Source organism: Cheilinus undulatus, linkage group 24 (assembly GCF_018320785.1).
Source record: "Cheilinus undulatus linkage group 24, ASM1832078v1, whole genome shotgun sequence".
In the NCBI taxonomy this organism is placed as follows: domain Eukaryota; kingdom Metazoa; phylum Chordata; class Actinopteri; order Labriformes; family Labridae; genus Cheilinus; species Cheilinus undulatus.
This window is the reverse complement of record NC_054888.1, coordinates 8466326-8480521: the sequence shown is the minus strand read 5'-3', so window position 1 is coordinate 8480521 and position 14196 is coordinate 8466326. Positions and strand designations below refer to the sequence as shown.

Below are 14196 nucleotides of genomic sequence, written 5' to 3'. Positions count from 1 at the left end.
GTTAACTCCTTCCTAGAGAAGTGTTCTCCATAAGGAGGGACACAAAATTAGAAATAAAACATTCAGAAAAAAATCTTGGAGGTTTGTGTTATTTAGATCTTTATGTAAGTCCTTTTGGGCATTTATTCTTGGAGGCTTAAGGATGGGATTGAAAGTGTCGTCCAGAATTTTTGCTGCTTTTTGATGGTCAGTATTTAGGTTGAAATAAAATGTAGTTGTCATTGCTTTAAAGTAGGATGGACCATTGCTGACCTCCATGGGTGCCGTCATAGAACTGGGCCCCAGAACTCTTCCCCTTTTCCCCCTTTAGTGGCAGCTTTGTGTCATGCTCTGCCAACATCTGGTCTGAGAATATGAAAAAGTTTACCCTTTCTCTCCTGACATCAGCTTTCTTTAAACCTGTATTTGTCCTTTTGAGTGGTTCAGCCGCCCTGGTGACCTAATGTTTCAGACATCACAGCCAAAATGTTCTTGTATGTCCCTATGGTCAATAGACACAATATGGTGCCCTCTAAACAGACAAAAGTTGCTGTAGTGCCCTCTTATGTTCCCTCTAAATAACTAAAAGTTGACCAAGTGCCCTCTCGATAGACAGAAATTGAGAAAGTGCCCTCTTAAGTACCCTGTAAATCACAGGTGTCAAACTCAGGGCCCGGGGGCCGAATCTGGCCCGTAAGATCATATCATATTTGTATTCTAAATGGCCCACCAGTATGAGGTCTGCAGATTTCCCCCAGTATAATAATGTAAACTTCAGCTTGATTATTTGAAATATCCTTGTTAATCCATAAAAACCTGAAAAATTAAAGAGTAAAAAAAAAAAAAATCATTAAAAGTCAAGAATGTGGGGGAAAACAATAATTTGTATTTTATTTCGTATTTTCAATTTTGCATCTCAAGTTTATGACTCAAACTTATGATTTTGACTTTTCATTTCATACTTTGACCTTTTCAACTTATAATTTGGACTTTATATATCACATTGTTATCTTTTAGATTCCCGATTTTAAATTTTGTGTCATATTTTGACTTTTAAACTCCTTACTTTCGCTTGTTAATCACATATTTTGACTTTTAAACATATATTAAATTTTTCTCATATTTTGACGTTTTAAAATTTACTTTTTATATTATATTTTGACCTTTTACACTCGTGTTTTTGAATTTGAGTCAGGGTAAATTTTGACATTTTTAACTCCTAATTTTGTTTGGTTTTTTTTTTTTATTCAATATTTTGACCTATCAGACTCACAATTTAATTTTTTTTTCTATTTTAAGTCATAATTTGACTTTTAAACTCATGATTTCAAACTTGATCTCATATTTTGACCTTTCAAATTCATGATTTCAACTTTCTCCTCATATTTGCTCTTTACAAACAGTTTTTTTATTTTTAATATCGTGTTCTGATCTTTTGAACAAATTAGTCAGAATTTTTATCCCTGATTTGAGCCTTTAAACTTAACATTTTTTTCTTTTTTAATTACTAGTGGAAACGAGGTTGACAGTTATGGTTAAATTTTGACCCTTTTAGGCCCTCAGGTTAGACCTAAATCCAGAATCCGGCCCTTATTGTGATTGAGTTTGACACCCTGCTGATTATTTTCATCGTCGTCCCTTGTGAAGGCTATCTTTGTTGAATCAAAGGTAAAATGGTTCATGATTCTTTGTCTGTTTTATGTAGTAGTTATAATGTTAGAGATGTTGACTCTTCACCAGAATTAACTATTTCACTATGAAACTATAAATGACAAGTTTTTGAATGATGGTGACAACAGGAGTCCGCTACTGACGTGAACTGTTTTGTTTTCTTCCCATTTTAATATTAAATGTGTACTTTTACAGCACAATGCGTTACACTCTTGGAAAGAAATAAAACATTTGACTAAAATGTGTTCAAAGTGGAACTACAGCCTCGCGCCAACTGTCGGACCCTCATAATGTGACACACAGCGGGCTATTTGCACTGGTAGGCGTGGCACGTGTATGTCATGTAGTAAGAAAAAAAACAACAAAATGTTTTCGATCCAAAGTTTGAGCGATTTTATCGAAGAGAAACTGACAACTGCTGCCTTAGAGATATTTCATTTTGTCAGAAAAAGCATCGTCGAGCACGAGGAGGAGCTCGAGCATCGACGTAAACTGCTGGATATCGCCTTGAATCCTCACGTGCACTTAAAAAGAATAGGTTTGGTACCTACTTAACTTGACTACTGAAATAAGTGTGTGTTACTATTTTGTGTGTATGTGTTTTATTTGAGTTTTTGTGGAGTTATGTAGCAGTTATGTAGTGTGTGAAATAGTTTTAAAAGATCTACTTGTTTGAAGTAAGTAAAAAAAAAGTATATAATATTTTAACTGCTGGTTTTATGCAAAAAAAAAATTGTCCTTAGGACCATGAGTGTGAGGGTTTTTTTTTTTTTTTTTGTGATACAGAAAAAAATAAATAAATAATGCATCATTATCAACAATAATCAAACACTCCTAGAAAGTTTTTTTAATGGAAATTATATATATATATATATAATTATTTATATCATTATTTATTAAGAAAACAGTTGCTATAAACATACTGACCTTTAAAAGATTAAAATCCCCAAAACATAATTCATGTTTGACATGTATATTTCAGGCTATAGCAGTTTTAAAGACTTGTTTAGAGTAGGTAAAAAAAATGAATACACATTATTTTACAGAGGATTTTTGGAAGCTGGCAATTTTTGTCCTAAGGACCATGATTATGAGGTTTTTTAAATCTCACACTGTGAAAAAAAATGCACCAACATCAATTTTGCCATTAATCGTTGATCCATCTCAGTTCCTGATAATAATAATAATAATAATAATTATTATTATTATTATTATTATTATCATCAAATACTCCTCGACATGATTTCTATGTAGATTATTATTTATATATATATTTTTTTTTTTTATTAAAAAGTGGATATACATGAACATAATGGCCTTTAAAGGGTTGAAATCCCTTAAATGTAATAATTTTTGATATGTATATTTTAGGCTGAAGGTTCACTTGTTTGAAGTGGAAAAAAAAAATTAATATTACATTTTTAACAGCTGATTTTAGGGAGCTGACATTTTGCTTTCTTTAAGGACAAATATTTAGGATATTAAAGGAACTCCTAAGGGTTAACAAGACTATAAAATAAGTTGTGAATTTAAGAACCTGAACTAACACAATGAAACAAAGAGGCAGTACATACAGCGTAGTGGTTTGGCCAAAGAAAATGACACTGGGAGAAAGTTAATACACAGCAAAACCACACAAACCTCAGTTCATCCCACAACATCAGGGCGGTTGATCAGTCTTATTTCCTTTTGTTTTGTGTCCGTCAGATGTGCAACAGCAGCATGCATGTAAGGAGGAGCAGGTTCAGGCTGATCCGCAGCTTTGTAATAGGGAGAGGAACTCCAGTGCGGACCGAGAGCCTCCACGGATTATAGAGGATCAGGAGGAATGCGACAGCTTTAAAGAGGAGGAGAAGCTCACACTGAAGCAGGAGACTGACACAAAAAGTAACAGAAGAGGGGGAGAAGAGGGAGAGGCAGATAACGAATAGAGAGATGCAGGGAGAGAGAAGCAGTGGAGGCAGAAAGAACAAGGAGGATGCAGGGAGACTTGGTAGTAATGCGTGATTGATAATATTGCTTGATTGCTTTCTGCAGCTGTTTTTGTAAACCTTTTCAAGTACTACTGAACACAAAAATGATTATGCTATTATGCGATTGCACAGTCTGACATTGCAATTAATCACGCAGCACTAGTGGAGATGCTAGGGGAAAATGGAGAGGTAGAAAAAGAGAAGAGTAAGATGCAGATAGAGAGAGGCAGGAGATGCAGAAAAGGAGCAGAGTAACAACAATGAAAAGGGTAAATTTATGGCTGGCTTGGTAATATGTCCATCTTCAAATTATTTACTCAGATATGGCTATAATCTCAGTGATAATGATGTTTGTGTCTATGTAGGTGGGTTTTTGGTGGTAGAGGTCCTTGGTGTATTGAATCACTTCTTTCTCATTGGCTCATTAAACTAGTCGATCCAGAAACTGTCTTCCTGACAAATTCTTAAATAAAAAACCTTATTTCTGACTTTGTTGCTGTAGCTTCACCTTGTTACAGTTCCTTTGTTTTGTCAGTTTCTAATACCTTGTGTTTGCATCTTCCAGATTTGCCACAGCAACTTGTGTGTAAGGAACAGGAGGTTCAGACAGACCTTCAGTTCTGGAACCAGGAGATGAACTCCAGTTTGGACCAGGAGGAACTCTGCAGCTTTCAGAGGGGCGAGCAGCTTGAACTGAAGCAGGAGACTGACACGTTTCTGATAGCTCCTATTCATGAGGAAGGAGAGTCTGGTGAACCTGAACCACAAAATGAGCAGCAGCTCCTGTCTCGTGACTCTCATGTTCCTAAGAATCGAGATACTGAAGTAAGCAAGCACAAGGACTCAGAACCAAAACAAAAGAAAAAACTTGGCAAAAGACAACACCAAAACACTGAAGCACCAGAGACTGGCTGTGATTCTCACAAAGGTCAAAAGCGCTTCAGATCTGTTAAGAATAGATTACAGACGCATCAGCATGCCCACCCAGGTAGAGAAGCACATACTTGTGAGACTTGTGGGGCAACATTCAGGTACAAGGCATCACTGGCACTTCATATTGGAAGTCACACAGGTGAGAGGCGGATTTTTTGTTTTGTATGTGGGCAAAGACTCCCCTACAACCAGATAATGAAAGACCATGTGGCCATCCACGCCTGTCAGAACCCATTCTGCACAGTTTGTAAGAAAGGTTTCAGAGATAAGCATGAGTTGGAACGCCACACCTGCACAAGTGAGAAGAATTCCTCCCAGGGGGAACGCTTCTTTTACAGGACAGATTTGGGTAGGCACATTCAGATTCACACAGGTGAAAGGCTGTTTACATGTGGAACATGTGGCAGATCTTTCAGATGTGAAAATCACTTGGAAGACCACATCAGAAAACACACAGACAAGAGGCCTTACTCATGCAACACTTGTGGAAAAGGTTTCTTTAATGTGGCACTTCTGAATAGTCACATTTCATCTCACAGAGGTAAAAAGCAGCCTATGTGCAGCACATGTGGCAAATCTTTTAGGTTTAAAAATCAGTTGAAGGACCACGTGAGGAGACACACAAGTGAGGAGACGTTCTCCTGCAGCATCTGTGGAAAAGCCTTTCTTCAAAAATCACATCTGAAACGTCACATTATAACCCACACAGGTAGAAGGCCATACACGTGCACCACATGCAGTAGATCTTTCAGATTTCAAAAAATCTTGAAAGTGCACATGACTACACACAATGACAGAAAAAGTGGTGGAAAGGGTTCTGAAAGTGGCAGCATGTCCTAAATGTGGCAGAATGGTTGAAATAGGATTAAAAGGTGCAAATGAGCAGAAATGGGTTAACAGTTGAGAAAAGGTTACCAGGCAAAAAATTGGTAGAAAGTTGCAAAAATGGGGTTTTAATTGGCAAAAACGGCACAAAAAAGGGCAAATTGAGTGGTGAAAAGTGGTTTAAAATTGGCAGAAAAATGGGTTGACAGAGGCAAATGGGTCAAAGGGGTGTTAAGGGTTAAAAAAGTTGAAAAGATGTGTAAAAGGGGGCACATTTGGTAAAACAAAAAAAAAGTATGCAAAACTGATGAAAGATAGCTAATAAAAGTGGCAAAAATGGACTGAAAAAGTGGTTAAAAGAGGTCAAACAGTGGCATAAATATCTTCAACATCAAACCCAATAATATCTTGAAACACTTTTGAAGTAACTATTAGCCAGGATAGCTAGCACCAATGCTACTGATCCAACACACATTGGTATAGTCAATTAATCATAACTGAGGAAGGGCCCAGCCAAATCTGTGGGCGGGCGTGTTCACGAGTCAATATCTTTCCAGTACCATACACCTTTATGATATAATGCAATATCTGCTGTCCTTAAATTTGATAGGACTGTTTTTGGAGATGCACATTAGATACATGTCTTGCCTCTGTGTAGCTTTCAGGGGGTTCCTAAACCTATGGCATAGCTTCGACACAAAGGCGTAAATCAGGCTTTAGAAACTTGCCGACACCTCTGCACAAACATGCAGGAAGCTGCAGGATTTTCTTTGATTACTGCTGAAGTCACGCTCCTTCTTGCCCACTTTATGTGCCCTGACCTCTTTTAGTAACAGTTTTATTTACCAGTCGGCAAATGGGTTTAGTGACGCCCCTTTAGCATCTCATTTAAACGGACATGTTAACGTTTAGTGTCACCTGCAGACAGATGGAGAGCAGAGAAAAGTGATTGCTCTAACTAGTGACAATTTAGAGGATATGTTTTTGCAGGTATACAAATCACAACTTTTTTGTCACTGTGGTAATGAAACAGGTTGTATCGTTACATATTTTTTAGTATTGTTATCAAAGTTCTGGTATTATGATAACTATATCACATAGAGACTGGTCGCATGTTAAGCAGGTATGTTTGAGATGTTTTAGCTCAAGTAATAGAGAGAGGAGTGTCTGGTATTAAGAAGTTCTGTTTTTACCTGACTCTTTATTTTAAGAGTGTTAAAGTACTAGTAAAGTTTAACTCCATCATTTTCTGTTTGAAATGTTACAATGGAGACAAGCTGATAGATAATCACCATCAGTTGATCAGTGTTACAGATCAATCACAAGGTAAGATCAAGTTCTTGTTTTTGCAGCTTCTTACTGGCAGAATATTTGTTACTTATTTAATTCATCTGTACTTTGGTTGAAGCTCTAAGTTCAGTGTCTGAATGTTTCTTTGTAATGTCCTGTTTACTTGTGAAAAGCACTTATAGTGATCATCTTAAAGTTGTCAGTGGACTCACCATTAAAAGTTAAACAATGCACTTTGTCCCTGATTTGCATCAGGGGGATGAAGATTAAGAAAATTTTGAATGGAAAGTATTTTTGTTTTGCACAGACCTAACTGATGCATATAATCATGTGCCAACTGTATAACGACGATTATTTGGGGAACTTAGTTCACAGCCTGGGCTCTGGGCCACCCATAAAATACAAACTGTTAAAGCTCTTGGTAAGAAAAACACATTTAGAGCTTTTATTCTTAGGTTGTTATGAGTGGGCTGAAGAAAAAATTTAGAAAGGTGGCAAAATGAGCTAAAATATGCAAAAAGAGGCTAACATGGGTTAAAATTGTAACACTAGGGCAAAACACAGCAAAAAATGGGTTGAAATTTGCAAAGAAAAGGGCAAAAAGCAGCAAAAATTTTAAAGTTGGCAAAAAAGGGTCAAACAAGTCAAATGAGCCAAAAGTAGCACAGGCAAATGGCAAAAGTGGGCCACAATTGGAAAAAAAATACAGATAAGTAGCAAAAATGGGCAAAAAGAAGAGGCAAATGGGCTAAAAGTGGGAAAATAAGGCCAAAAAACAACTGAAAGTGGATTAAGGCAGCAATAAGAAGTGGCAAAATGGGGGGAAAAAGTGGTAAATTGGTTAAAAAGTAGCCCACGTATCTAATTTGAACGTCAGAACCCAATAATAGCTTGGTACTTTTTGGTTAAAAAAAAAAGTAACTTTAGCCAGGATGCTAGCTCCAATGCTACTCAACCAGCATGCATTGACATTATCAATAAATGTCAACTGGGCCCATTCTTTGGGTGTTTCAGGGGCCCAGCTGTCAATAAAAAATGTAACAAGCTTAACCTGAGCATTCATTGAGAATTTATAGCTGTGAAACCACTTAGCAGTCTTAGCTAAATCATAGTTTTGTTCAGAAAACTAGCCTGAATTTTTTTTTTTTTTTTTTTTTTTTTGATAAATATTCTTTTACAACTAGGCTCTGTATAAATAAAAAATACAATTTAAGAACCCCACAGTTTTAGACATTGCGGCTCACTTTTGCTACATTCTATATTCAGACAGTTAAAATAGTTGAAAGCGGAACGAAAGTGTCGCACATTCACTGGCGGAACTCAAAACTGTGACACACAACGGAAGTAAACAGACGATTATTATTTGGATTGATACTACACCTACTCTAACACGATTCTTTTACTGTAGCCTAGTTTTTTTAGCGTTAAATGAAATATAATCAACAATGTGTGCGGTTGAGAACTTGAGAGAGTTCGTCACAGAGCGGCTGGCCGTTGCTGCCGAAGAAATATTTGTAGTTTTTAAAAGAACTATCGTCGAGTACGAGGAGGAGATCGATCGTCAGCGCAGACTGCTGGATATTGTCTGGAAACCCCACGTCAACTTACACAGAATAAGTGAGTTAGAATATACACTTTCAAAGTGTTCATGCTTATAAGGTTGCCCATTTAGAATTGACAGGAATTTCGGGTTTTCTTACCTGGGTATAAAAGAAATTGTAGGTGTTATGGTCGGAAAAGAGACCGTGTTAACCGTGACTTTCAGCATTTATCAGCTCTGGTTGACTTAAAGTGTCATAGTAAAATAATATTTGATCTTTTTAATACAAGGCGTTTAATATGATTAATAATGTCATTAATTTTTAACTCTATAACAGAATGTTAGTTTCTATGTTGGAACAATTTAGTAGGTTCTCTTTGAGGGAAAGAGGACAAATAATAATAAACCACCTGCTGTATGATCACAAAAGCTGCCATACACCAAACGTGAGAAATTCTGATTGAGTAAAAAGCAAAAAAAAAAAAAAAATCAGGTTTCAAGAGATTATACCTGCTACACCTTTTCATGTCCCATTGTAAAGTTAGCCTGTGGTACACATATTTTATATTCAACCTGAATAATAATCATTTTTACATTTTATTGTGCTGTAGTAAATAGCCTTCTTCAATAAGAATGGGTTATATGGCCAAAACTAGAGGAAAATGTGGTGAAATTAGATTGTAAAGGTCACAGAAATGGGGTAGAAGTGGTCAAATTTAGATAAAAGTGGCAAAAATGGGCATAACCAATAATGAAATGTGGTTAAAAAGGGGGATTAAGTGGTTCATAGTGGCAGCAATGGGGGAAAGGGGCAAGACTTGGTTTAGAAGTGTCAAAAACAGGCAGAAAAAAGTTATGGAAATGGACGAAGATGGGTTTTAAGTCGCAAAAATGTGTTAAAATTGGTGGGGAAAGGGGATAAAAACAGGTTAGAATTTAGAAAAATTGATGTTAAGTGGAAAAAGTGGGTAAAAAGAGGCAAAAATGGGTCCAAATTGTGCAAAAGTAGATGTAAAGTGGCAAATAGCTAATTGTGGCAGAACTGGGTGGGAAAAGCGGTTAAAAAGTGGCATGAATAAATACTTAAAACATTAGAACCCAGTAATAGTTTGACACTTTTCATCTCCAAAATAAGGAAACTGTTAGCCAGGACACAATCATCAATAAATCGCAGCTGGGAAGAGCCCGTTATCTTTGTCAAAATCTAAGCAGACTTACCTTTTACAGCTTTTTGATTACTTTGATTTCAGCATAAATCTCACTTTATTGTACATTTACTTCTTTTTATGCAGATATTTTCATAAAAAGTAGTTAAAATATACAGTTTGAACTCATTAAAAAATTATTCTTAACTTTTTAAGACATCTGGTGAACCCTCTCAGTGTCTGGCGACCCCAGACGGGGTCCCGACCCCAACGTTGAAAATCACGTTTAAAAATGGAAATCCCTTTTCTTAAAAACAGGATTAAAATGGGTTAAACATTGCTAAATTTGGTTAAAAATAGAAAAAAAAGATGGTGAACAGAAATAGGTTAGAAGAGGCAAAAATTTGGTAAAAGTGGCAAAAAGTAAAAAATGGCAAAGATGGACATTAATGAATTGGATTGAAAAGTGGCAGAAATAGGTTTGAACTGGCAAAAATGGGCATAATTAAAATGAAATGTGGTATAAAGAGATGTAAAAAGTGGTAAAAAAAAACAAAAGAGGGGGTTGAGATAGCAATAGTGGGTCAGCAGAGGCAACAATAGGTGGTAAGTGGCAAGAACAGGCAGAAAAAAGTGGCGGAAAGGGTTTAAAATTGGCAAAAATGGAATTAAAGTGGCAAAAATGTGTAAAAATTGGTGGTAAAAGTGATGAAAACAGGTTGACATGTGGTCAAAGTGCTGTAAAGTGGACAAAAAAGGTTAAAACAGGTCCAAATTGTGCAAAAATTGAAGAAGTGTGGCAAAACTGGATGGGAAAGGTGGTTAAAAAGTGGTACAAATAAATATTTTCAATATTAGAACCCAGAACCCAATAATAATTTGATAAAAAATTCAACTCTAAAATGACCCACACTTGTTGACATCATCAATAAATCACAGCTGGGGAGGGCCCATTCTCTGGGTGTATCAGGGGCCCAGACATTTCTGAATGCAGATGTACTTTTTACAGCTTTTTTGATTTCAGCATAAATCTCACAAAATTACCATGTTTTTAGTTTACATTTAACTAATTGGTGAATATATTTTCAGGATATTTCAGTGTCTCGCGACCCCCCACTGCCCTAGAGAGCACTTTATCAAGCTTTTTTGCCACAGGAAGTGCACTATATATGGTGCTTTACCTAATTTTATCCACTGGCAGGGCACAGTATGGGCCACTTTATCCAGTTTTGTATACATGAAGTGAAGCCTAGAGGGCACTTTTCCATATTTATCCAGTGCAAGGGCAGCCTAGAGAGTCCTTTTATCTAGTTGTATCCTCTGAAGGCACCCTAGAATGCATTCAAACATGTTCTGTTCACTGGATAGGGCCTTAGGGGGCTCTGATGTTCTTGCCATCAGAAGGGCAGCCTAGGGGGCACTGTTCCAGGTTTTGACCACAGGAAGGGCATCCTGGAGTGTTTTTCATCATGTTTTAGACACTGATGATTTGAGCTGCTACCGTCCTTTCTAATCCCTTTTTCTGTGTGCCTCTAGAGCTCCCACAGGAACACGTGTATAAGGAGGTTGTGGTCGACGAGCAGCTCTGTAACCAGGAGAGGAACTCCAGTCCAGACCGAGAGGAGCCACGGATTAAACAGGAACCAGAGGAGCCCTGCAGCAGCCGGGATGGCGAGCAGCTCATTCTAAAGCAGGAGACTGAGGCGCTCATGTGGGTTCCTGCTTATGAGGAAAGTGACAACGGCGAACCAGAACAACAACATGAACACTTGTTCCTTTCCTACAACTCTCATGCTGCTGAGAATCAAGACCCACACAGAAGCAAGCAGCCCTGCCCACCAAACATAATCCACCAAAGCAGTCACAACACTGACTTGTTAAAGAATCAATGTAACCCTCACCAAGATCAGCAGTCATACAAATGTGACACTTGTGATGAAATTTTTAGGAGTAAGTCAGCGTTACGGACACACCAGCGTGTCCACACTGGGAAAAAGACACACTCTTGCAAGATCTGTGGGAAAATGTTCAGTTTTAAGTCATTATTGACAGTTCATGTAAGAAGTCACACAGGTGAGAGGCCATTTTCTTGTAAAACATGTGGAAAAAGATTCTGTCAGATATCAGTCTTGAAGAAGCACTATCGCATTCATACAGATGAAAATCCGTATAAGTGCAAAATATGTGGCCGCTCTTGCAGAGATAATCATGACTTGAAGGTGCACATGAGGACCCACACAGGTGAGAAGCCTTACTCCTGCAACACCTGTGGAAAAACCTTCGGTCAGATATCAAATTTGTACAGCCACATTCGCAGTCACACAGAAGAAAAGCAGTTTATATGCGACATATGTGGCAAATCCTGCCGAGATAATCACGACTTGAAGGTGCACATGAGAACACACACGGGCGAGAAGCCGTTCTCCTGCAACACATGCGGAAAACGCTTCTATCGGATATCGCATCTGAACAGTCACATGAAAACTCACACGAGTGAGAGGCTGTACACTTGCACGACATGCGGGAAAAGCTTCTGTCAGATGTCGGTGTTAAGAAAGCACATTCGAAATCACGAAAAGCCGCTGTCGTGCAACACCTGCGGCCGGCCTTGCAGGGATAATCACGACTTGAAAGTCCACATGAGAACCCACACCGGTGAGAGGCCTTACTCCTGCAACACCTGTGGGAGAACGTTCCGTCAGATATCGAATTTGTACAGCCACATAGTGGTTCACACAGAGGAGAAGCCATATGCATGTGATACGTGTGGAGAGAGATTCTCTCAGGTATCAGTCTTGAAACAGCACACTCTCATTCATGCTGATGAAAATCAGTTTCTGTTGGAAACACAGTAGCCACTGTACCAGAGATTTTCATGACTTGAAATTCCACAAGCTTGGTCCCCACTCTTAAATAATGTTAACAAGGAGGGGAACTTGCAGCTTATCAGTCACCATCTGTTGTTTTTGTTGTTCCAGTTGTCCAGATGTGTTTTTCCACTACTTACTAGCTTTAATAGTCAGTACGTTTACATGCACAGTAACTCAAGCCATGGTTATAGCTCAGATAGGATGCTCAGCTGGACTCCTTTCTATTTTTATAAGCACTAGAGAAGACCTGATTTATTGATGGAAACATGTCCCAACCTCTATGCTAAGTGGCGTACCACTTTCTAGATAAGTGATACTCAACGTGGCTGTTGAGCCATTTGTTTGTGCATTTCCATTGCCCTTGTTTGCAATTTTTCGCACTTTTAATCCATTTTTACTGCTTTAAGCCCACTTTTGTCACTTCTTTTTGCCATTTTTTGCCCAGTTCTGACTATTTTATCCTGCTTTTTACTATTTGCATTTTTTCCCCATTTTTGCCACTTTTCACCCATTTAAGCTGCCTTTTGCCATTAAATGGCCCCTTTTCCCAATTTTTTGCCACTCTTGGCTGCTTTTTGCCCATTCTCCCACCTTTTGCTGCCTTTTGCCCATTGTCGTCACTTTCCACTGATTTTTTTTGTCATGTTTTTACCACTTTTTGACCATTTTTGCCACCTGTAACTCATTTTTTGTCACATCTCACCCACATTTTGCCACTTCTGCCCTTTTTGCCACTTTTCACCCATTTTTTGTCACTTTTGACCCAGTTTTTGGCATTCTATGCCTACTTTTCTCCTTTTTTGCTGCTTTTTGACTATTTTGCCCCCTTTAACTTATTTTTATTGCCACTTTAACCAATTTTTGCCACTTTTCACCACTTAGATTGTGGCTCTCTCGAGGGTATTTTTCAACAATTTAGCTCTTTGGTTGAGCAGGGCTGAGTAACGCTGTTCTAGACCTTTTTCCAGTTGACTAACTAAATATTCTGCTATGATAGAATATTTGTTACAGTTTTTAAGGAGAGCTTACTTTGAGCAGGAAGCATGGGGCATGTGTACCACCTCATTCAGGCGTTCCAAATACGTTACCCTATGGGCGTGTTAAAACAAAGTCAAGTTATTTTCTGTCTCCGGTATGATTAATTCACCCACAGTCTGTCAATTCTGTGTTTGTATTGTTAAAGGGAAGTAAAAACCCTCTTTCACACTTCATCCATTTTATTTCATCATAGTAAACACTTGCTGTCCATGTCATGAAACTGATGTTACAGTTGCCCGTAGCAACCTCAAAACCGCTCATTCCTGCAAGATTCATGTGGGTGTCGCGGGACCTGCGGGATCCCGCTCCTAGTGCAGCCCTCTACTATGGAGCAAACACAGATCGTCTATCCAAGTTGGGCTCTGATTGATACATGTAGAAGTAAATCAGTCTCCTTCTACATTATCTAGGTTTTTTAGTCCAGCTACGAGAAACTCTGTGTAGTACAAATTCAGTTGGTCTAACTTGTTATTTGTGTTTTTTAAGCACAGTCGGATTAATGCAATCAAGTTTCAACTTTTCTAACTGCATGTAAATGCACTGACTATGAGAGAGGTAGCCACTTAGCTATGGTAGAGTTTTTAGCACTTCTTTATGCAACTTTTTGTCCTAACTGAACAAATATTTGTTCCTTTTTTAATTATATGTACTTGTTTTGAGCCTCTTCAGTGTATGATTGTTTTTTGTTTATGTGCTTATTTATTTTTTTATATTTATTTGTTCTAAATACCACTTACTATGGTAATCTGAGAGCTTTTAATGGGAAGCTAAAGAGTATTTCTACTTGATTCAACATAAATCCAAAGCTGATGATAGTGATGAATCAGGGTGACCCCTGTACTTAAAATCTCAATGCAATTCATAATTAAGCAATGCATTTGTACCCTGATTTGTATTGTTGAAATACATGTGATATTTGTTAGTTCTGAGTG

The 14196-nt window shown here is 37.8% G+C and overlaps 1 protein-coding gene across 2 annotated transcripts; it reads left to right on the top strand.

The window, feature by feature from the left end:
* The first annotated feature begins 1969 nt into the window (after window positions 1-1969).
* LOC121506145 (zinc finger protein 436-like) lies at window positions 1970-12708 on the top strand. 2 transcript variants are annotated; one of them, XM_041781750.1, is made up of 4 exons: window positions 1970-2188; window positions 3358-3537; window positions 4189-4695; window positions 10893-12708. In XM_041781750.1, the coding sequence occupies exons 1-4, from the start codon at window positions 1987-1989 to the stop codon at window positions 12209-12211; spliced, it is 2208 nt and encodes a 735-aa protein (XP_041637684.1). In that variant the 5' UTR covers window positions 1970-1986; the 3' UTR covers window positions 12212-12708. The 2 variants fall into 2 exon arrangements, with proteins under 2 accessions (XP_041637684.1, XP_041637685.1); XM_041781751.1 differs by lacking the exon at window positions 3358-3537.
* Window positions 12709-14196: the final 1488 nt, after the last annotated feature.